Genomic DNA, 21,579 nt, shown 5'->3' on the forward strand with positions numbered 1-21,579 from the left:
GAGATTACAGAGGGAAATGGGTCTGAAGTCATTCATGGAGACCGCTCCTTCTTTCTAGGGGATAAGGCAAAGGAAGGTATTATTGATCCCATCAATTTGGTTAGGGTTGAGGAAGAAGCTTCGCACCCCCCGGATGAGGTCATCCCAAATGATGCTCCAACAAGAGAAGAAGAAACCCATGCTGAAGCCATCAGGGCCCCGAGCCAGAAGATTATCACTGTCTAATTCTGGAATCTCACCAAAGCTTATGACAATCACTCTAAAGGGCACAGCTTCCAACTGAAGATTGTGAACATAGCCCATACAAGCAGACACCTCCTAAAGCAGTCCATTAAGATCTATCAGGGTCAATTTAAAAAGTTAAACCTAAGAAATAAAATAAAAACAAATTTATGTGCAGTTTGGTTGGCTAATTTTTTGGTCTACACAATGTATCCAATCTCAACTGATTACTTTGTCTTGGCAATCTTGCTGACACCACAAGGGAGATAGTTATTCTGTAATAGCCATAGTTGGCTTCTGTAGTATGGCTTCTATCTGTTTTTCATGTGCATGCACAACAAAAATGGCACAGTTAAGAGATTTAAATCTGAGAGTCTCAAGAATCCAAAAGAAAATGGAAAAATACAGTTTTTAAACAAAGTTCCTCATTAAACTCCTAAATGTAAATTTCAAATATTTCAAAGTTGCTGGTCAAATTGTACAATAACTCTGGAATCCATTTTACCACCGTTAGGCATGGAGTTTGGTCTTCGATCTCCACTTTGATGCATGTGTTTACTTAGCAAGGAAATCTGAATCATATGGAGCCAAAGGAGAAAAGGGGAGGTTCTTATCCACCTATCTTCATCAGCACTTCATTCCCCAAATACAAAAATTAAGGATAAGAAAGCTTAACTTAAATGATGGCTATAAGAACTGAAAAGATAGGAGGAAGAAACCCTCACCGACAAATGAAAAAAAAAATTATTCAACAGTATAATTTATAATACAAAAAAGAAAAGAATAAGCACCAAAAACCATATCACTGACCTCATTAACAATGCCATCACCTCCAACACATATGATTCCTAAGAAAACTCACAAAACAAAATCTGTGAAAGCTGAAACAAAAGAAAGTACAACATAAATTTAGCTAGAAGCATGAATAAATATTACCATCAGGGCATGCTCCGAAGTCAATAGTCGAGGCAAGATCTCTAGCATGACCAGCATATGTTGTTTTGACTGTCTCCATTTTGAATCCTGCAAGCTGTCACCATTTTGAACCTCTAAAATAAATTACATTTTGAGTCACTCAGGGGATTCAGTGTGCAACTCAATTTTGTTCCAACAGAAATATAAACGCCAATCCCATGATTCTAAAGTCTTCATACTACCAGCATAGTTCCAAGTTACAAAGGGTACATAATTTAGTTCAATAATGATCATAGCGTCATTGATTTGCAAGGCGGGTTAAACCTCATGGTATAAAGATAGAAAGAATACTACGAACATTGGTACAAAACACCGTCATACATCTCACTGGTAACACATGGTTAAAGTTCATATTGGGGAGGTACAACCAAAACTTTCTAGCCTAGCCACTTATATAGATAAGATTTGATAAGAATGATTTGACAGAATCAAGGTTGAGGTGGAAAACTGAGAAGCAGAAAATAATCTGCCAAAGATATACCAACCGACCAGCTATTTAGGTAGGGAGTGAGAACCTTTCATTTTTTCCAGGGGAGACAAGGAGTTGGGTAAGATCAGTCTGGAAGCCTCCTCTAGAAGGAGTCATTACGTAATGGATGTGTTCTTTCAACCAAGGTTCAAAATCTCAGGTTTCAACCAGGCCGAAACTTCTGAAACCTGGCCAAACCAGGTACTTTCTCTGGGCTTAGAATTGAGGGGAAAAAACACTAACCACTCAATTCCAGGTGAAATTTTGGCTGAAACTGCCAACATCTCAAGGTCCAGCGATTTGCCAAAATTTCGGCTGAAACCTGCCTAGATTTAGAACTATGCTTTCAACTAGCAGACCAGGGACCATCGGGGGATGGTTCAGTAATTGGCTAGTAGGAGAAGGGGGGCTCAGAAAGAGCAGAATTGAAGACTTGAAAACCAGAAGAAGATGTTAATAAGGGACGTTCTCATACCATAATAGAGGGAGATTCAGCTCATGTGATAGGCTGGACAAGAGATCCAGCAGAGGAGCCTTGGTGCTTTTCCCATGGTATCAGACTCGCAAGGCATACAGCTTCCCCATTTGACTGTGTTCAATGATGTCCAAAAAGTGCTAATGAGATGGCTGATCAAATTCCAAAACAGGGGGTGTTTTTTTTTTTTTTTTTCCTCAACTGCCTCTTTTGGAAATACTTTCCATTGTGACATTTCTTTTGGGTATGAGGACTGTATCTGTTCATCTTGTCTTGGGTGTTGTGGCACTGTGGACCCTTATTGTTTCTATATTATATATCTCGTAGCCATTTGTTCTTAATTATAAGCCCCACAAGAAGAAGAAAATTTTTTTGTACCATTACTTTCTTATTCCAATTAAATTGTTTCTTTAATGAAAAAATAATTTTTTTGTTACATTACTAACCAAAAATTGTAATATGAGTACAGTTCATCTGATGCGAACAGCAACAGGAATCTGAGGTTCATATTGTCGATACAAATCATCCAAGCTGATAAAATATTTTGCATCATAATTCAGCGGAACCAGTGCAATATCTATCTTTACCCACAAATTACATCCATTACTATCTAGGAGACAAAAAAGGGCAAAAGAAGAAAAGATGGAGAAATGAACCATATGCAATAACTAGAAAGCCATAAGTCTTTGCCCACTCCACCTTTTGGTGCAGTTGAGCTCTCCAACTGCAACCCAGGCAATGCAGAAGATCCAGATCTAGCTCCATATTCAGATCCAGATCTGGAAAACCAGTTCATAGCAGTTAGTTGTGCAAGGTGAGCATTGCATACATTGGGATATTTCCTGGTCAAAGTAAAAGAAGAGAAGATAGCTTGTGGTATACAATTTCTGGACTAAAGTAGCATCTGTCCTGTGTGGAGCCTGTGGGCTTCTCAAGTTGATAATTCATCGGTTACTTAAGAGTCTGACAAAGTCAGTAGTGTCAGTCCTTATCCTATTTAGCTAGATATAATTAAGTCAGGTTATGTTCTCTGATATAAAGTTATTTAAGGTGTACTTATCTCAGAAAATGGAGTTCATAAAGATAATCAAATTATCTAGTCCGGTTAGGTTTCTTCTATAGAGTCCTTTTAAATAAGAATTTCAACCCATGTTTTGGACAGTAACAGCATAGACTACAAATTTTGGTTGTAACAGCATAGACTACAAATTTTGATTGATAGGATGGATATCCAAAACTCTATGACCATAACTAACTATTTATTTTGTACCTCAGTCCATTGCTTATTTCCCAGCATACAATAAGTCATTGATTCAGTTAAGATTTAGCTTTACCTCAGTCCATTGCTTATTTCCCAGCATACAATAAGTCATTGATTCAGTTAAGATTTAGCTTCCAAACCATCATTCTCGTTTATATTTCCGGCATTCCCGGCATTCCCGGCATAAAACGGTGATTTGTTTCTCTGATTCTGTTCTTCAATCTCTGTTTTGACGAGTTTTCCTATAATTATCCCAGCCGGGAATGTTCAACTACCATGGGCAATTGCCATGTCCATTAAAGCTTCTAAAATTCTGTCCAGTATGGTATTCTACATTAATCACACTCTCAAGTTCTAAGGAAATGTTTTATCTTTCATGATCCACATGAATTAAAACCTATAACAACAATTTTGGAAACCTAATGATGTGATCCCCAGGTTCCAACAGCTATGGGCCCCACCCAAATGACGGAAATTCAAATTAAAGTGATCAGTGGAAATTCTGCCAATAATTTGAACAGTTAAGGATTTTTTTATTTTTTTATTTGGTGAATAAAATATGCCAAGAGAAGAAGAATACTGCAGCCCCACAAAGGGGGAAAAAAGAGAAGCAAAATTTACAGGAGGGAGTCCACCCTCAAGAGGAAGGGGGAGGCACTAGGAGACAACAATAGACATGTTCCTTAGGGAGTTAATACAAGTAGAAGACAAAGAAGAGAGCTTGGCCTTAATATCAAAGGAGATGGAATCCCAACTATTCCAAAGAGACCGAGAGTTGGAAATCCATTTCATGAGATTACGTTCCATCCAAATATGGTTGATGGTGGCATTGATGGAAAGCTTACCCACAACGTCACAAATAGTAGAACCGGTAAAAGACATGTCAACCAAAATCCATTTCCTTTGGAAAGGGAGGATTCTACGATTCCTTGGCCAATATCTTCCAAGAACCCGTTTCCAAATGGAAAAGGGGAGGGAACAAGCAAAAAAAAAAGTGATCTATATCTTCATCGGCGTTCTAGCATAGGCAGCACAACAGCAAGACAGCAATCTGACGATGGATGAGGAAGAACTGCACTGGAAGGCAGTTGAAGAAAGCATGCCAAGCAGTGGAATTATGACGGGAAATGTGGAATTTGAACCATACAAGCTTGCGCCAATGGAGCCTCTGGTCCTTATGTGATCCCAAGCTGCCTAAGTGCTGAAAATACCAGAAGAGGCAGGCAACCAGTTCAGGACCTTATTAGGAAATAAACAGGACCAGCGACAGATTCGAGTTACGAATTCACCTGGTTGACCGCCCACAGGCTCGGCTAGAACCAATTTTGACAGGGTTCTAAAATTCTGACCAGTCATCAGTATTTTGGTCGTAACATTCCGGTCTGACATCGGATTGACCTGATTCCAATTGTGTTGGATTCATAACTCAAATCTCTACAACTTTCATGAAGGGACCATCTCTTGATACCTATTTTAAGGTTGACCAAAATGCCTGAATATGTCATTGCTGTTTTCTCAGCAATTTCCTAAGCCATGTAATTCCTATCATGTTCCTAACCGCTTTTAGGTCTTTACACTAGGTCAAGGTACATCCAAAGGTCATTCTAAATTAATTTAAACTAAAGAATGTGATGCGACGCCGGGGTCAAAATCCTAAGGTTGGGTCGCTATGGGTCCACCCAACCTAGTAAAGGTTAAAAATACGAAGATAATGGAAAATATGTAATTTCTAAATTAATCCACCACCTTAATAAGTAAATTAACTATTAGCGGCAATGCTGTAAATTATGGGAACTTCAAAACTACAAGAGGAGAAGAGAAAAGAGTAAATTAAATGTAATGTACAAGCGGGAGAGGGGTAATCCTGGAATAGGAAACAAAATGAGGATAGAATGGACTTAGGGATAAAGGGAAAGGCAACACAAGAATAAGGAATTAAAAGGCTTTTATTAATAAATGAGGAAAGGAATCGTCGTCAATCTATAACTTGCGATATGAGCAGTAGAGGAGAACCCTTGTAGTGAAGAGAACTCTGCTGAAAGGAACTCAACACCACCACCACAAAGCCTTTTTCAAACTTGACTACATGGATCTAATCAAGGACAAAATGAAAATTAAAATAAATAATAATAAAGTATGATAAAAAACAGTGACGCAGTAGAACACAGCTAGATGAGTCCGCTACCTAGATCCTAAACCTCCAGTCTGCTCTATTCAAGGCCATATTCAGGACAAGGCCTAATCTGAGCATGTCTTTCCTCGCTATTTCTCCTATAGTCATTTTTAGCCTTCCTCAACCTCTTTTAAATCCTTCTATCTGAATCAGATCACTCCTCATTACTGGTGCATCCGACGACCTCCGTTGAACATGACCATACTATCTCAAACGACTTTCCCAGAGCTCATCATTAATTGAGGCAACTCCAAATCCACTCTAATATGTCCATTCCTTCGCGTATCAACCGATAGGAACTCAAAGGGTCTGAAATTCTGGAACTCGAATCGTCACTCAGAAACCAGTTGAACCCAACTGACAGCTAGATAAATATCACTCCTGAAGGTAAGTACAACTTCCTGAAAGTATTGTCTCAGATTGGATAAACAACTGAGAGGAGAATTTGGGGGCCAATACTCGTGGATTTGGGTCTCCCTAGAGAGATAATCCAACCCTAGAAATTTCAGGTCAAACCGACTCCCCACTGAGAGTTCAAAACAACTCTTTAGGACTGGTTTTACCGCCAATTGCAGAACAGGGGTGATGGAAAAGTAATACAACAGAAAGAAAGGGAAGAGGAGGGAAACCAGAGGGATTAATGGAAGTGCATAACTTGGGACAGAATGGAGGGGGAAAACACACCACCGGCTAACAAGCCACGCAACACCACAGAAGGTTAGTTAGTTTTGGATTCCATGTTTTAGTTTTAGAGTTTGATTTATATTCTGTTTCAGCTTAAGAGTTTAATTTTGGAGTCTTTATTTCCTCTTTAAATTCAAGGTTGTAACCAGAATGTTACAGATTTGGAATGAGCTACCAGAATGGTTCGAAATCAGGTTGTGTGACCTCTTGTCTCTCCTCTCTCTACCCTATGGCTTGGGTTTTCTTCTCTCCTTCGCTGAGACCTTTCGCCCTCTCTTCTATTCACCTCTTCGATTCCTTCTCGTTCTGTTCCTCCTTCTTCTCACTCTATTTCTTTCCCTTTATATGTTAACCTCACCATACGGTACCCTGTTTTCACAGTACCAACAGTCCCTCCATATTAAGTGTCGATCTCTCTCATCCAAGGTTTAAGATCTCGCTCTCGCCCCCCATCTCGCTGATCCAGAAAAGAGAGATCTGGCAAGATCTCGCTGAGATCATGTATTTTTTCCCTAGTCGACTAGGTGGTTGGTCTTGGTGGCCATATGGTCTTTGTAGCCCTTGAAACTTGGTATTTACCCTATTTTAGGCCTTCTAAATACAATGGAGACATCAGTTTTTTTTTTTTTAATCAAACCTAAAATGGTACTTTGACTTCGAACCCTATGTATGTAGTCTCTGACTCTTCAGACCTTAGGCCAATATGCTCGATTCCACAATCCACATTCCACAATCAACACATGACGCAACATAATCATAAGAATTTAAAAGACATCATAGATAACTACTTAACATTGATATTGATGATTGATGAATCACATTCACATACATTGAAATTAAAGTAACTCAAAATGTAGATGAGGAAGTAATATTCTTTGTTCTTTAAGCTTCAACGAGTGTAAAGAATGGAGATCCTCAAGCAAAAGCATAAAAATCCTTGCGCCTTAGTGTTTTTTCTTCAAAAAAATAGACAAAGAGAGGCGAGATCTTGCCGAGATTTGGCGAAATAGAGGCGAAATTTATACCCACTGTGCAAAGTGATGTATATTTAATCACAATAGGATGACATCAGTGTGATTGTGTGATTTGTGGGGGCTGAGTTTCCCTCTCACATCCCGGAATGGTAGCAACTCATTTCCCCCAATGCCGGCTACGTGTGAAAATGGGATTTTTTTTTCGTTCCAAATTCATATAAAGATAATTTTGAAAATTAAAAGTAATCGTTTAATCATTGTACATTGTTTGGTTGTTGATCCTATGTTGTTCCCTTATTACATTCAATCTTACTGGGTTGTGATCTCACTCCATTAAATATGATGTTTCAAAGGAGTACATTGGTGGTTCGAGATACAGCAAGTTCGAGGGCACTAGAAGCTTTCTATTAGTTTATTTTACTTCAGTAGATGATTGTAGCAGGATGATGCTTCATGTAAACTCTCACTCTATAGTGTTTTTGAATTTAAGTTTCAGGTACGCACCTTAGATTGCCACCAATAGGTATTGTTTGGGATATCTTATTTACGATTAATTGTTTTATTTTGTTGGCAATTGAATTTTTACGAGTTCTCATATGCTTGATTTTGGTGAATGTTTTAGATCAATTGATCAATGCCTGCGAGGGATGTACCCTTACCTGTATCTGGGTTTGGGTCATGACAATGATGGTTTTCCATCAAAAATAAAGCTCTCAAGCCTCAATAAACCCGTGCCATTGGAAGAATATCTTCAGGCTACAAATCCAGTCGAGATATCGTTCCGTATTGTTATCCCCTTAAAAATCAAGGACATCCAACTTGGCTCCTTTTTCAGCTCCACAGGGAGCATCATCAAAAGGTACACCAGCTCCATATGGTGGTGGTGTAAAATCTGGTGGTGGTACAACATGAGATGGGTTATATGGACTGGAATTGAAAGAATCCTACATTGATATGGACTTCCTTTTCCCTGAAAGGGACAGTCTATCAATGGAAGTTTGCAGGGAAGCCATCAGGTCTCAATGGAAGTACAGTCATATGTTGAGGGTACCCACACTACCACACAGCAAGTTACTAAAAATCTCTAAGGCAGTCACCCTGTCTATGAGATGAGCAATGTCTCCTCTATTTTCCTCCTTATGGGAGTTGAACTGCTGAATAACCTCACTAATGGCCACCATGATTAATGTAGGAAGTAGGACTCATGGATCTGATTCCTATTAATGTAACCCCAGGTTCCAACACCCTACTTCAGGATCGCTATAGGCCCACTAAGATGAAATGAATCAAAGATGGTAAACATAATAGGGATCAACAGCTTAATTGCTTTTGAAAATAAGGAAGAAAAAGAATCAGAAACAAACTAAAGTAGTAAGGCTTATAAGGAATAAGAATATTATGGAAATTTTGTATTAAATGGATGCAACATAACACGGATCAACAGCGTAATTGCATTTGAAAATAAAGGAAAAGAACCAGAAACAAATTAAAGTAAAAAGGGCTTATATCTAATTGTTTAAAGAGGGTTAAACAATATATCCCTTCTCTCTCCTCTCTTCCCCGCAAGTTTTCCCTTCCCCTCATCCGATAAGGACCCTATTAGGAATGGTAAACATAATAGGGATCAACAGCTTAATTGCTTTTGAAAATAAGGAAGAAAAAGAATCAGAAACAAACTAAAGTAGTAAGGCATATAAGGAATAAGAATATTATGGAAATTTTGTATTAAATGGATGCAACATAACACGGATCAACAGCGTAATTGCATTTGAAAATAAAGGAAAAGAACCAGAAACAAATTAAAGTAAAAAGGGCTTATATCTAATTGTTTAAAGAGGGTTAAACAATATATCCCTTCTCTCTCCTCTCTTCCCCGCAAGTTTTCCCTTCCCCTCATCCTTGCAATTCCCTTTCTTCCCTATTTAGGCAGTTCCATTGCAGTCTCTTTCCTTCTAGAAGAAAACTCACCCCCAGCAGATCCTCTGTGATCGATCTACATCAACTTCATTGAAGTTTCAGTGAATCAACATTCTTTTGTTTTCTTCACTTCCTAATCAAGCCACTCAATTGAAAGCCTAAAGATCCCATCTTTGAAGGAACTTTCAACTCCTCACCTTTCACTTCTCTAAATCTGAATTCTGGATCAAATACAAACTTCGTGGAGAAAATCACCTATGAGAATCTTGAAGCAACTTGAATGTGAAACACATTGAATCTTTCATTGTTATCATTTCATCAGTAATGGAAACAGAGGTTTGGAAACAACCTCTTCTGCGAAGCTGGGGGTAAGGCTGCGTACACTTGCCCCTCCCAGACCCTGTAGTAGCGGGAACCTCGTGCACTGGGTTGCTCTTTTAGTGGAGAGCAGAGGTCTACTTTTTAAGAACTTATAAATCTCATACAACCCCTGTTTATAGCAGTCGCCATATAAATTAGCTTTGTAAATTTCTTCCACATATTTTTGTGTTAGATAAATGTTTAAGGCATTCCCCAAAACAATGTTAGACTCAATAGAACAGCCCGTTAAATATAACGTCAAATAATTAAATATTCCAAAATGATGACCAACCGGCAGATAAGATTTGAAGTTTGGGTGAATTTATTGCCCAGATTTGACAAGATTCTCTAATTTCAAGGCAAAAACAAAATATTCCACACTTTGCTGAATATTTTGGAACTGTCTTAAGGCACAATACATATATATAGGGCAGATTAAAAGGCACAACCTCACAGAGAAATTTAGGGATAAAGAAAAAACCAGTACAAACCAACAGCATCAACTTCAGTGCAGTAGAAAGATAAGATTATAAATCAGATATATGCCGAGCATTTGTTTGTGTTTCTGGGAAGAGTAGTCATACAAGAATAAATCATAGCATGAAAGATGGTAAATAAATAAAACAAGCACTGTAAATACTACAAACCTTAAATACAGGTTCCACTTTGTCATGGAAAACTTTACTAGAACGACCACGTCCAGAACGTGGATTTAGAATCACAAGCACTTTTGGAGGTCTTTTACATTTGATATTTGCTTCAGGAGGAAAATCACTTGCAACCATGTTAGAAGCCCGCTTCTTGGAAGAAACTAAGGGATGCGGCAAACAATTCACAAAGCACTGCTGGTCCGCAAACCCACTAACCCATTGAAGAGCTTCCTCTGAACTAGAAGCTAGGAAGCGGAAGTCCTTTCGACTTCTCTGAGGCTTCATAAAACAAGAAAGTCCATACGATCTCTTTCTTATTGGGTATGAATGTACAGTAAAATGTCTGACACCTGTATTATATGTTACCTGCCAAGGTCACAGTCAATATATCAAGGCTTTGCCAAATTATTACAAGAACATTACATCTTCAGGGAGTAAATGCAAAGGCCTCCGTAAAGACTTACAGAAATTACATCCTCCACAAATAGCATATTAGATCCCCAAACTAATGCCTTGCTTGTAAGTTTCGCGTCAACAACATCCTTTTCTGTAATTTCAGTGGATGCTTGCACATCAGAACTTGAGTTGGTAATCCTTTTATCCAAAACTATCTTCCCAGAAAACACAACATTTCCCAATAAATCAGACTTCTCATCTCCGATGTCAATCCTGTGCTCTTGTGTCTTCACGTTTTCTGGATCACCATTGACAATAATGGCCTCACTTCGCCTCAAAGCTTTAAGCTTACTACGTTTTTCTGGAAAGACAGCTGGGGAGAACTGCTGCCCTGTTGCTACTTGAGAACATTTACTTCCCAGGCGTCGAAGAGACTGCTGTGGAGTCACACTCAAAGTACCAATGTTCTGATTAAGATTCCCACTCGTTGGCATCTCTGTCTCCAAACAGAAACCTCAACAGGGATGATGAACCATAAAGGATGGAAAAATGGACCTCATGCAAGCTGCAGAGAGGATATCACCACAGAACAAAACCCAGCAAAAAAATGCAGCCTGCATAGTGAAGTCATCATTCAGGGCAGAGTGAAGATTTCACACATATTGAAGAAATAGAGATAAGAAAGTTTTCTTTCAAAGAAATCTCAAATCTCCATCACTATTGTTCTGGAGACCAGATCACATAATGATATAAGAATTAAGAATGTCTAAAATAAATTTGGAAAAAATAGTTTCATTACAAGCACAATTACCACACAGATATTTCATTGCCTTGAATATAATTACCACCCAAATAAACTAGAGAATCATGCAAAATAGCTGACACATACAGATGAGAATATTACTTCACATTCTTGATGATTTTTCTCAGCTCATGGTAGTTTAAATGTATGATACCTGGATTCCTTGAAATAGCAGTTGGACCTGTGCCCCAACAACACTCAGCCTTATCCCAAATTCTGGGGACCTGTGCCCCAACACTTCCCTTTAAAGTACACTGTACCAGGGAACATACCTAGTGATTCATTTGCTACAACAACAACAACAATAATAATAATAATTAAGAAAAATGATATTCAGAGAATCTGAAGAGTTAAGCCCTCGAAAGCATGAAGCCCATAATAGAAAGAATAACCAGTATTGTTTTACAGCTGTCAAACTCATGAGTCAAGATATCCAATAGGAATATAACAGCAGTTGCTTGATTACAATGATCACATAATACTTAGCAACATTAGTAAGAAAAAATGACAATATGTTTATTCTTCCACAAGTTCACATGCAGTACTACTGTGAAAAATCACATATGCCTGACTAAACTGCAGAACAGTAGTCCTATTAATAACACTGGTCCTGATTGTAATGAAAAATAAAATCATATTTGCTTGAGACAAAAACTTAATCACCTACGAGATCCCTTAAATGAATTAAAAAGTATATAAAAGAATAACCAGCGACCACCCTAGGGGGTGGGGGGAAATCCACTAGTAGTAAAAAATTCTAAACTCAACTTTAATAAACTCTCTAATCTCTATAGAAAACAACTTTCTCGTCACACTTGCTTCATTTGTTACATCTAAATTTTGAGTATTCTTCACAATGAAACCGGGATTCTGAAAAATAAAGAAATAGAAGTTTCCTTTGTCCTCTCCTGCAATTGTGCAGCTTAGCTTACAAATGGTCCAGCCATCTCAGCACTCCCACACCATTGTGACCATAAAGCACATTCTGGAAGTCAAGGTCATCTAGACCTTCACATGAAGAGATTTTTTCAAAACTGTAAACTATGGTTTGTTTTTCTATGAAAATCTCTCCAGACTGCTGTTAGACTGTCACAACTATAATGGACTCAAAGTTTCTGAGACTCACTTCGTATGTCTTTGGGTTCCCTCAGACTGAAACCGAATTGAAGTGGAAGAATTAGATTACAACAAAAAAAATTGTAAAAATTCTAGTGTTCAATACGTCTTAAGAAGGTAAAGTCATAGAAGAGCATCCAAGCTAATAACGATGTCTTTGTTTTTCTATGAAAATCTCTCCAGACTGCTGTTAGACTGTCACAACTATAATGGATTCAAAGTTTCTGAGACTCAATTCATACGTCTTTGGGCTCACTCAGACTGAAACCGAATTGAAGTGGAAGAATTAGATTACAGCAAAGAAATTTGTAAAAATTCTAGTGTTCAATACGTCTTAAGAAGGTAAAGTCATGGAAGAGCATCCAAGCTAATAACGATGTCTGTATTTAATGAATAACAATAACAATAACAAGTACTAAGGCTGCATACGCCAAGAGCACAGGAAAATTTTCAGGCGTAAGTTAGGAGATTCACCACAACTTGCCTTGCTGCATATGACCCAAAATCCAAATGCCTTGGAAAACATAACTAAGCAATTGGTCCTCCGTCAAAAAGGTACTAGGACATAATTTGGCCTTTCAGCAATTTTCATGGTAGGCGGAAGGCCCGTGGAGGTCTAAGAGATGTTACCTCCATGTCACATTATTTTACGCCACATTGGAGGTCCTACTCGTCTTCCATTGGAAAGTGCGAAGTGAGGTAATCTTAGTTTATTAGGGTCGCGCATGAGTTTGTTTTCCTGAAGTTGGCTTCTGGCCACAATGCTTGGAATTAGCCTTATGTTCTGGTCCAGGCAAATTTTTTTCATTGAATTGACTGATGATTTGAATGGTCCATATGGCATATAGTGGTGGTTAGGTTTCCCTCGCAGTTCTACCCCTCGTTTCTCTGTTCTTGTCAACGGCAGTCCCGTTGGCTACTTTTCCTCTGTTGGCATTAGACAAGACGTCCTCTCTCCCCATTCCTCTTCTCTTTAGCTTTTGAGGTCCTCTCGCGCTCCATCCAATCCTCCACAGATCAGCATCTCATCTCTCCCATCCCCGTGCCAATCTCTCATGCTTACCCACCTTGCTTTTGTTGATGACCTCATGATCTTCTCAAAAGCTGATCCCCTATCCATTTCCAGCATTATGTCACCGCATCAACCTCCTCAAATCTAACCTTTTTCTATCTGGAGTCTCTATGGAGCGCCAAGCCCATCTCCTTGCCCTTGGTGGCTTCTCCCTTGGCTCTCTCCCAGTCAAATACCTGGGCCTTCTCCTCATCCCTCCTACCACCCCGCTCGTCATTGCACCCCCTTGCTTGAACTTTTGAGGAAAAGGCTCCAGCTTTAGAAAGGTAAGCTCCTCTCCTATGCTGGCCACCTTGTCCTCCTTCAATCGATCCTCTAATCCATGTACCTCTATTGGTCTGGCATATTCATCCTCCCCTCTGCCACCTCCAAAGCCATTGACTCTCTCCTCTATTCATTCCTTTGGAAAGTACCCGAACCCTACAAATTCCTCCATCCAATGAGTTGGTCCAATGTGTGTCATCCCAAATCAAAAGGGGGCCAGGGCTTATGACAAACCTCAGATATCAAAGGTGTTGGCATCCTTAACTCATATAGAAAATTGTCTCTAAGCATCCAAGTATTTGGGTCTCTTGAGTTTACTCCTCGCCCCTTAAAAATGACTCCCTTTGGTCTGCCTCCTCTTCCTCGGATGCCCCCTGGATGTGGCGTAAAATTCTCAGCTTTAGGCCTTTAGCCCTTAATGCTTTCTCCTATGTCATTCGCAATAAAGCCTTCTTCTCCCTTTGATTAGACCCTTGGCACACATTTGGTATCCTCCCCTCCCATGTTACCCTTGGAACCATCTATTCCTTGAGCTTGAACAGATCTGCTTCGGTGGATTCCATTATCTCCCCTATTGGCTGGTCCCACTAGTTCCCCTCCTCTTCTGGCTGACCTCTGGTCCTCCCTCCCTCCCCTCCTGCCTAGCCATAGGGGAACGGAGGACAAGATCATTTGGCTTTCCTCCTCCTCAGGTTTGTTCACCTCCGCCTCTACTTGGATTTCATCCGTTCCAAAAGCCCTCTTATGCCTTGGTGCAACATCATCTGGTTCAATAGCCACACTCCCTCGCCACAATTTCACCACCTGGCAAGCCATCTCTACCTTCCTTCCCCTGCAGTCTTTCCTCATCTACCGTCACATTTAGGTCACCCCTTCATGTTGTCTATGTTGGAATGGGACGGAAAGTGCTGCCCACCTCTTCTTCTATTGCCCCTTCTCCGCCTCAGTCTAGAAGAGAGTCCTTTCCTCTGGTTGGCCATCCAACAAGACCATCCTCCCCTTGTCCAGAGAATGGATCTAGGTTGATATGAACTTTGGTGGATCTAGCATTTGTGATATTGTACGGAAACTTGCCTTGGTGCAACCATCACCCATACTTGGACGGAGCGATATCTTCAAAGATGGACTTCCAATTCCCGGTCTTTTGACAAGATTTGGAAACTCATCTACTTTGATGTTAGCTCCAAACTTGGCTGCCTAAGTCATCATCCAATCCGTGATTCCCCAAAGAACAAGCTCATTATTGTCTCATGGGGCCTTCCCCCTCCATCATTCCCTCCCCCCTATGCCCCCCTTTATTTTTTATTTAGTAAGCTGCCCCTTGTTGTAGGGCTTTTCTGCCTTTTGCTGCCCCATCCCCTTAAGGGTTTGCCCCTTCCCAGCCCCCTCCCTCATTCGTATTTTACTTTTTCCTCTATGTAATGAATTCATTTATTCATCCAAAAAAAAAAACATACACTCAATAAAGAGCAACCCAGTACACAAATCTCCCACAACCGCAAGGTCTAGGAGAAGCAAATACACACAGCATTACCCCCTACATCATAGAAGAAGCTATTTCCAAGGTTTGAACCTATGACCAATCTTCACCAATAAATACTCTATACATTTTCACTTTTAATACATATTGCATGGTTGAAATCTCTACTCTTCCTTTCTCTCGTTCAAGCTTTCTTATAGATAACTTTTTCCCCATTTCAATTTTATTTGACTAATAAACATTAATACTGATGTTGGTTGTTTTCCAATTCTTGTCTGAGTATTGCTGGAATAGATTAGGTTGTTTCTACCAACCTAATACCCTGTCGTGTGGGCCTCCTACTCAGGGCCTATTATGCCAAAAGCAAGAGAAACTTCATCCCTCTCTTTTCTTTTTCCACCCCTATCTCACCACATATCGATGAATTTCTCGTCTCAATAGGAGCTTCCCAAAGAAATAGCTTTGTAGCCCCATTACCAGTGCCTAGAATGATTTTAGGCATGTCATATTCCCCTTTGGCTATATAACCGTGTGGCTTCTAGATTCTTAAAACCAAGGTTCCTCCATAAAACTCTCCCATCCAAATGGCTTACTACTCCCTTCACATAAAAGGGTCTATCCAAAGAATCTTTGAAATCCATGAGGGGTTTCAAATTGTGAAATATTTTGTAGTCTTTGGAAGCCCATTTTCAATTGTCAAGATGAGCATTCACTCCCAATCCCCGACTGCCCCCTTCCCCAAACCTTGGAACTCCCTTTTCACCCCCTTCCCTTCCAATGAGGGGCTTTCTGATGTAGATGAGTCACTTAATGGGCTTATTGTATTGCAAATAAGCCTTGGGTTGGGATATGTATGTGTTGGGCTTTCGTTCTTATGGGTTTTTTTTGTAATGGTCCACTTTAATGGGCCTAAAATATGGGTAGAAAGTAGGAAGACGGGATTTAATTCATTAGCTTAGTTAGAGTCCTATTTTGAGTCTATCTCCTTTGTTATTTCAGTTTTTAGTCAATTTAGGTTTCCTTGTTAATGAACGACTAGTTAGTTACCTACTCCATGTTGGAGTTCTAATCTAGTACAATTTGGAGTCCAACTCCTATTATGTAATGTTTAGTCCTACTTGGAGTCTAACTCCTAGTTAGGTTATGACTGCTAGTCTATACCCTCTTTATACAGAGGAGCTAATGCACTCTAATTGGACAAATTTAAAGAATGATGAATTGAGTTAAGGTTTAAAGCCTTAGGGTTGTGCGTGATTCCCCTTTCCCCCTTTATGCAATTTCTCCCTCCCTGGTTGGATATATGTAATATCTAATTGTGTGATCCCTTCCTTTCTCCTTCTTCCCTAAGGCCCTTTTTTCAACAACTTGGTATCAAAACCGAAGGATCCCTTGCTTTACTGAAACACAACTCCCTTCCACCTCCCACAGCAGCCCTAAACCCTCCCTTTTTCTCCTCTCTTCGATTCCCAACAAGAAGACCCCCACCACCTCCTCTTTCCCTTTTCCACCAAAAAAAGAGAAGCAAAGCTGATCGATGGATCTAGATCTTTTATTGGATATCCGTCAACAAATGTAACTTATGTAAGTGAAGCTCAATGAGATTCAATAACATTGCACAAACATTAAAACCCAAGCACACTCTACCTTCAACTCTATGATCTCAGCCGTTGAACAACAGGTAGACAAACCAGAAGATGAATCACTAGTGATAGATGATGAGATGACACCATTGGAAGTTGAAGATCAACTTTTGGAAAAATTTAAATCGGTTGATCTCTTCAATGAACCGATCGATTTTATTTTTTGGAGTCACTACTTCACCTATGAACTTCGCATCGTGAATTTCATAGCATTCGATCATGGTTTTGATAGTGACTTCATACAGGCAAAGATGGATATTGATCGATTGGTGTTGATTCTCCTATTCTACAAAACTCGTGAACAAGTTTTTCTCAACATCGGGGGAATTGATGTAAATAAGTCACTTAATGGGCTTATTTTATTACAAATAAGCCTTAGGTTGAGATATGTATGTGTTGGGCCTTTGTTCCCATGGGTTTTCTCTGTAATAGGCCACTTTAATACGCCTAAAATATAGGTAGAAAGTAGAAAAATGGGATTTAATTCATTAGCTTAGTTAGAGTCCTGTTTTGAGTTTATCTCCTTTGTTATTTTAATTTTTAGTCAGTTTCCCTATTAGTGAATGGCTAGTTAGTTACCTACTCCATGTTGGAGTTCTAGTCTAGTCCTACTTAGAGTGCAACTCCTGTTATGTAATGTCTAGTCCTACTTGGAGTCTAACTCCTATTTAGGTTATGATTGCTAGTTTGCCCTCTTTATATAGAGGAGCTAATGCACTCTAATTGGTCAGATTTGAAGAATGATGAATTGAGTTAATGTTTGAGAGTCTTAGGGTTGTACGTGATTCCCCTTTCCCCTTTTCTTTATGCGATTTCTCCCTCCCTGGTTGGATATGTGCAATATCTAATTGTGTGATCCCTTCGTTTCCCCTTCTTCTCTAAGGCCCTTATTTCATCACATTCCCTGCACTTTTGTCTCCCCACCCTTCTTGGCAACAAAAAGGTCAGTATCTACCTACCAGGCTCTTGGAGTCTAAAATCTCTAAATGGAAGAATTGTCTGTAGGCCACTAAATTCAGAGTAAAACTCTATTCAATATCGTCAAACACTCACTCAACAAACAATGGAGCATCCAAGGAATGCTATACACTTACCTCTCAAACAATGGGATTTTTGTATACAATTTCATAAAAGAAGATGACAAGCTAGGAGCTCTCGAAGGTGGTCCTTGGAAAGTGGCAAAGAAGTCGATTTTCCTCCGCCAATGGGATTAATCCATCTAACTCAACAAGGTTAATCTCCACTCCATTCCCTTATAGGTCGCACACCCAAATCTCCCCCTACATTTCTAGTGCGAAACAGGGTTGAGCATCATCAGGTTGATAATTGGCACTACCTATGCTCTCTCCGATGAAAGAACTAAAAAGATTGATCAACTTGACCTTATGAGGATTTGAATTGATATCTCTACAGAAGCTCTCCTAACTTCCTCTGTCACAACGATGAACAACAAAGGCTTCTCCTTCTGACAAGAGGTCCACTACGAGTGGCTCCATCCCCAATGCCTAGTCTGCAACGTCTTTGGTAACCACATAAAAGCCTGCTCCCCCAAGCCCTTTACTCCAACCCCGACCATCAAAGACACTTCTCTATCTGTGGGAATCAATACAATCCCTTCCACTAGCAACACCATCTATTTTCCCCCCTTAGAACTCCCTAGCTAATCCTCTCGAGACCCTAATTGTGGTCGGAGAAGAAACCATAATCGCAGAAATCGTAGAAGCAAAATGTCAGCTCATGGCTCCCCACTGGCCACTTAAAGCACACCTCCACTCATCCACATAGACCAACGGTCCGCCAAGCCCCTAGCAATGGTCGCAATGCTCCTACCACTGGCTCCAATTGTTTTGAAATTCTGCAAGCACTTGAGATCTATGTCAATGGAGACAGTTCACCACACCCCTCTCCTAGTAGGTCAAGGAACCCTTGCCAAATCCCTACCTCATCTACTGCTCCTCTACCAGCTCTAATCCCCTTCCCCCCGTCTACACCTTCAATTGTCTCTCCTGCAACTCTTGATGATCCGCCGCTTCACACAATCTCATCCCATCCCTCGACTCACCACACTGTTCGAGGTACCATTTGTCTCACAAACCCGCACCTTTGGAAATACCCTACCCCTCGCCTCTTCATTCAGTAGCGAAGCCCAACACTTCTAGCCAAGCCTTTCACAAGACTTCGAGAACCGGTTCCTAGCAAAACCTCTTGGCACAGCCCTCTCCCCCCGTCCTAGCTTAACTCAACCCAACCCCATACTACTCCACTTCCAACCATCCCGTTGAGATTGAGATCCACCCAACATGACCACCTGTCCATCTCCAACGCTAGTGGACTGTCACGAAAGCCCCATCAGGATTCTTTTCCTTGCCTACGAACAACTTCTCGTACCAGCACCCTTTCCCCTCTATGCAGGCCATCATCCATGCTCCTAGACACTCCTTTATTTCTCGTCTGCCCCTCCAATCCTCTTAAAGAATATCACCATCACCACAGGAGACCCCTCCACCCACTTTGACCGGCTTGTTCCCAGCTCCTCTGAGGAAATTGTTGAACCACCCCCTCCTCCCAATGAATCCATGGACCTGGAATGTTCGGGGTCTCAATTCCTCAGCTAAATATGCAATAATCTACTCCCTCCTCATGTTGACCTCTACTGCCTCTTGAAAACCAGAGTCCTTGAGCCAAATGCTCCCTACACAGCCACATCCATTGCCCCTTCCTAGTCCTTCCTCTTCAATTACTCCAACAATCCCTTTGGTCATATCTGGGTGTTATGGAATCCTTCCAAACTCAAGATTTTAGTCATCTCCTCCTCCCAATCCATTCACCTCAGCATTTCCAATCCTACAAGTGCTACCCCCTTTTATTTCTTAGTGGTTTATGCTCACAATTGTGCTTCTAATTGGCCCCCCCCCTTTGGAATGATCTCCGATCCATTGTCCCCCAAGTTGGGTATCTTCCTTGAGGTATGAATCGCAAGTTCAATGAAAAGGTTAGCAGTATCCCAGTTGATACCCATGCAATTGTTGCCTTCAACAATTGCTTAGATGGCATTGGGATGAATGATCTGCCATGGTCTGGTGCAAAGTTTTGTTGGCATAACAAAAGTGAGATTGACAAAGTTGCCTGCAAGTTAGACAGTCCTATGCTGCTTGCTAAGAGAACCCTCTCTCATATTAGTAATGTTAATGGTAAGAATAAGCAGAGTATAAAAAATATAAAAAGAAAAGCAAAGACTTTGAGGGAAAAGTAAAAAAACAAAACCAAAATAATCAGTAAGTAGTAGAAAGGAAATCCTAAAGCAAGCGAATTTCAGCAATCAACAAGGGACCTAATCAAAGCATTGGTTCTTTTTTAATTGGATAAGCAGATGAAAGCATTGAGTTGGTTTCAATTCAAACTGAGAAACAGTTCCCTCATAATTGGTAAGGCTCGTCTCGGCAGGATACGAGCCAGATCTCTGGCAAATAGAGCTCATAGCAGCATCGCCATCAACGAAAAAGGGGAGAGAGATCGAAGATCAGACGAGCTAATAAATAAGGAGTTGATAGAGGATCCGTAATCGCACCCAATAAGAAGATAAAACGTAAAATTTCCCGATAAAGGAAAGCTAGCATCAGTAGAATCAGTCACTGGCACTGCAAAAAGGACGACCAAAAAAAAACGAACCTGAAATGAAGTGGAAGGCCGAAAACGCGCCGAAACCAAGCTCTACCAAAAATCGAAATCCAACAAGAAATCCCAATACAATGATACAGAGGAAAGATCACCGGAGCTGCAACCCCAACCAAAAGAGCAGATCGCCCCCCGAAAACCCTAGGTGGCTTGGCCAGGTGGTGGGGGTCCCTCTGTCAGTTATACATTGTCGGAAGATAGGTGATACTGCGAGCTCATTAAATTAAAATTAAAATTAAAATTAAAATTAAAATTAAAATTAAAAATTAAAATCTGAAGGGCATGGATTGGCTGCCTGAGAGCCTATCCAGAATCCAGAGGCATGGATTGGTTTTTTTTTTTTTTTTTTTAAATCACAAAATTACTCACTTTTGAGTTTTTCTTCTCAAAACTGTTCTCCTTTAATAAAATATCAAAAATCAAGTTTAGATTTACAAAACTACTCAAAATAATTCTTTTTCATCTTCCATATTTGAGGAATTTTTGTGAACCAAAACATTGAGTGAGTGGCATTATAAACCTAAACCTGATATTAGGTATTTTTGTTACTGAAACTTTTGGTAGGTGGTTTTGTAAAACAAAACCCAAAGTGAGTAATCATGTAATTTTTTGTTTTTTTGTTTTTTTTTTTCCTTTTTTTCTATAATAGTGGTTGATGCACAAAAAGTATTATGTTTTTGAGCAAATTTCACACCCCTCCCTTGAAGTTTCCATTTACTATACTCTTCTCCCTCACAAAGTTTAAAATTACTTCCATCCCTTGTAGTGTTAACACTGTTAGAGTTACATGTCAAATGACATTCTTACCCCCATCTCATTTTAAACTCAAGATTCATTCTACAACAATCCATGAATCTACTCTGCCAAGCTTTGCTTGGCCAAAGGGAAGACTACATGCTTGTCGATGGTAGACTCCAACACTGCCTCCGTCTCAGCTATTAAAGGTGAGACTCCATGCAAACACTGCCTCCGTC

The 21,579-nt window shown here is 40.0% G+C and overlaps 1 protein-coding gene across 3 annotated transcripts in view; it reads right to left on the bottom strand.

The window, feature by feature from the left end:
• The window catches only part of LOC122080361 (sphingoid long-chain bases kinase 1-like), a 52,419-nt gene extending 31,634 nt beyond the window's left edge, over nt 1-20,785 (bottom strand). The window contains exons 1-6 of one of the 3 annotated variants that reach the window (XM_042647327.1): nt 20,600-20,785; nt 11,513-11,612; nt 10,625-11,170; nt 10,158-10,526; nt 1,159-1,252; nt 1,033-1,070 (exon numbers count right to left, since the gene is read on the bottom strand). In XM_042647327.1, coding sequence (XP_042503261.1) covers nt 1,033-1,070; nt 1,159-1,252; nt 10,158-10,526; nt 10,625-11,050 — 927 coding nt within the window. In that variant the 5' untranslated portion in view covers nt 11,051-11,170; nt 11,513-11,612; nt 20,600-20,785. Of the gene's footprint in view, nt 1-1,032; nt 1,071-1,158; nt 1,253-10,157; nt 10,527-10,624; nt 11,171-11,512; nt 11,646-20,599 lie in introns of all 3 variants that reach the window. The other 2 variants (XM_042647320.1, XM_042647335.1) reach the window with 2 other exon arrangements.
• Nucleotides 20,786-21,579: the final 794 nt, after the last annotated feature.

Source organism: Macadamia integrifolia, chromosome 1 (assembly GCF_013358625.1).
Source record: "Macadamia integrifolia cultivar HAES 741 chromosome 1, SCU_Mint_v3, whole genome shotgun sequence".
Taxonomy (NCBI): domain Eukaryota; kingdom Viridiplantae; phylum Streptophyta; class Magnoliopsida; order Proteales; family Proteaceae; genus Macadamia; species Macadamia integrifolia.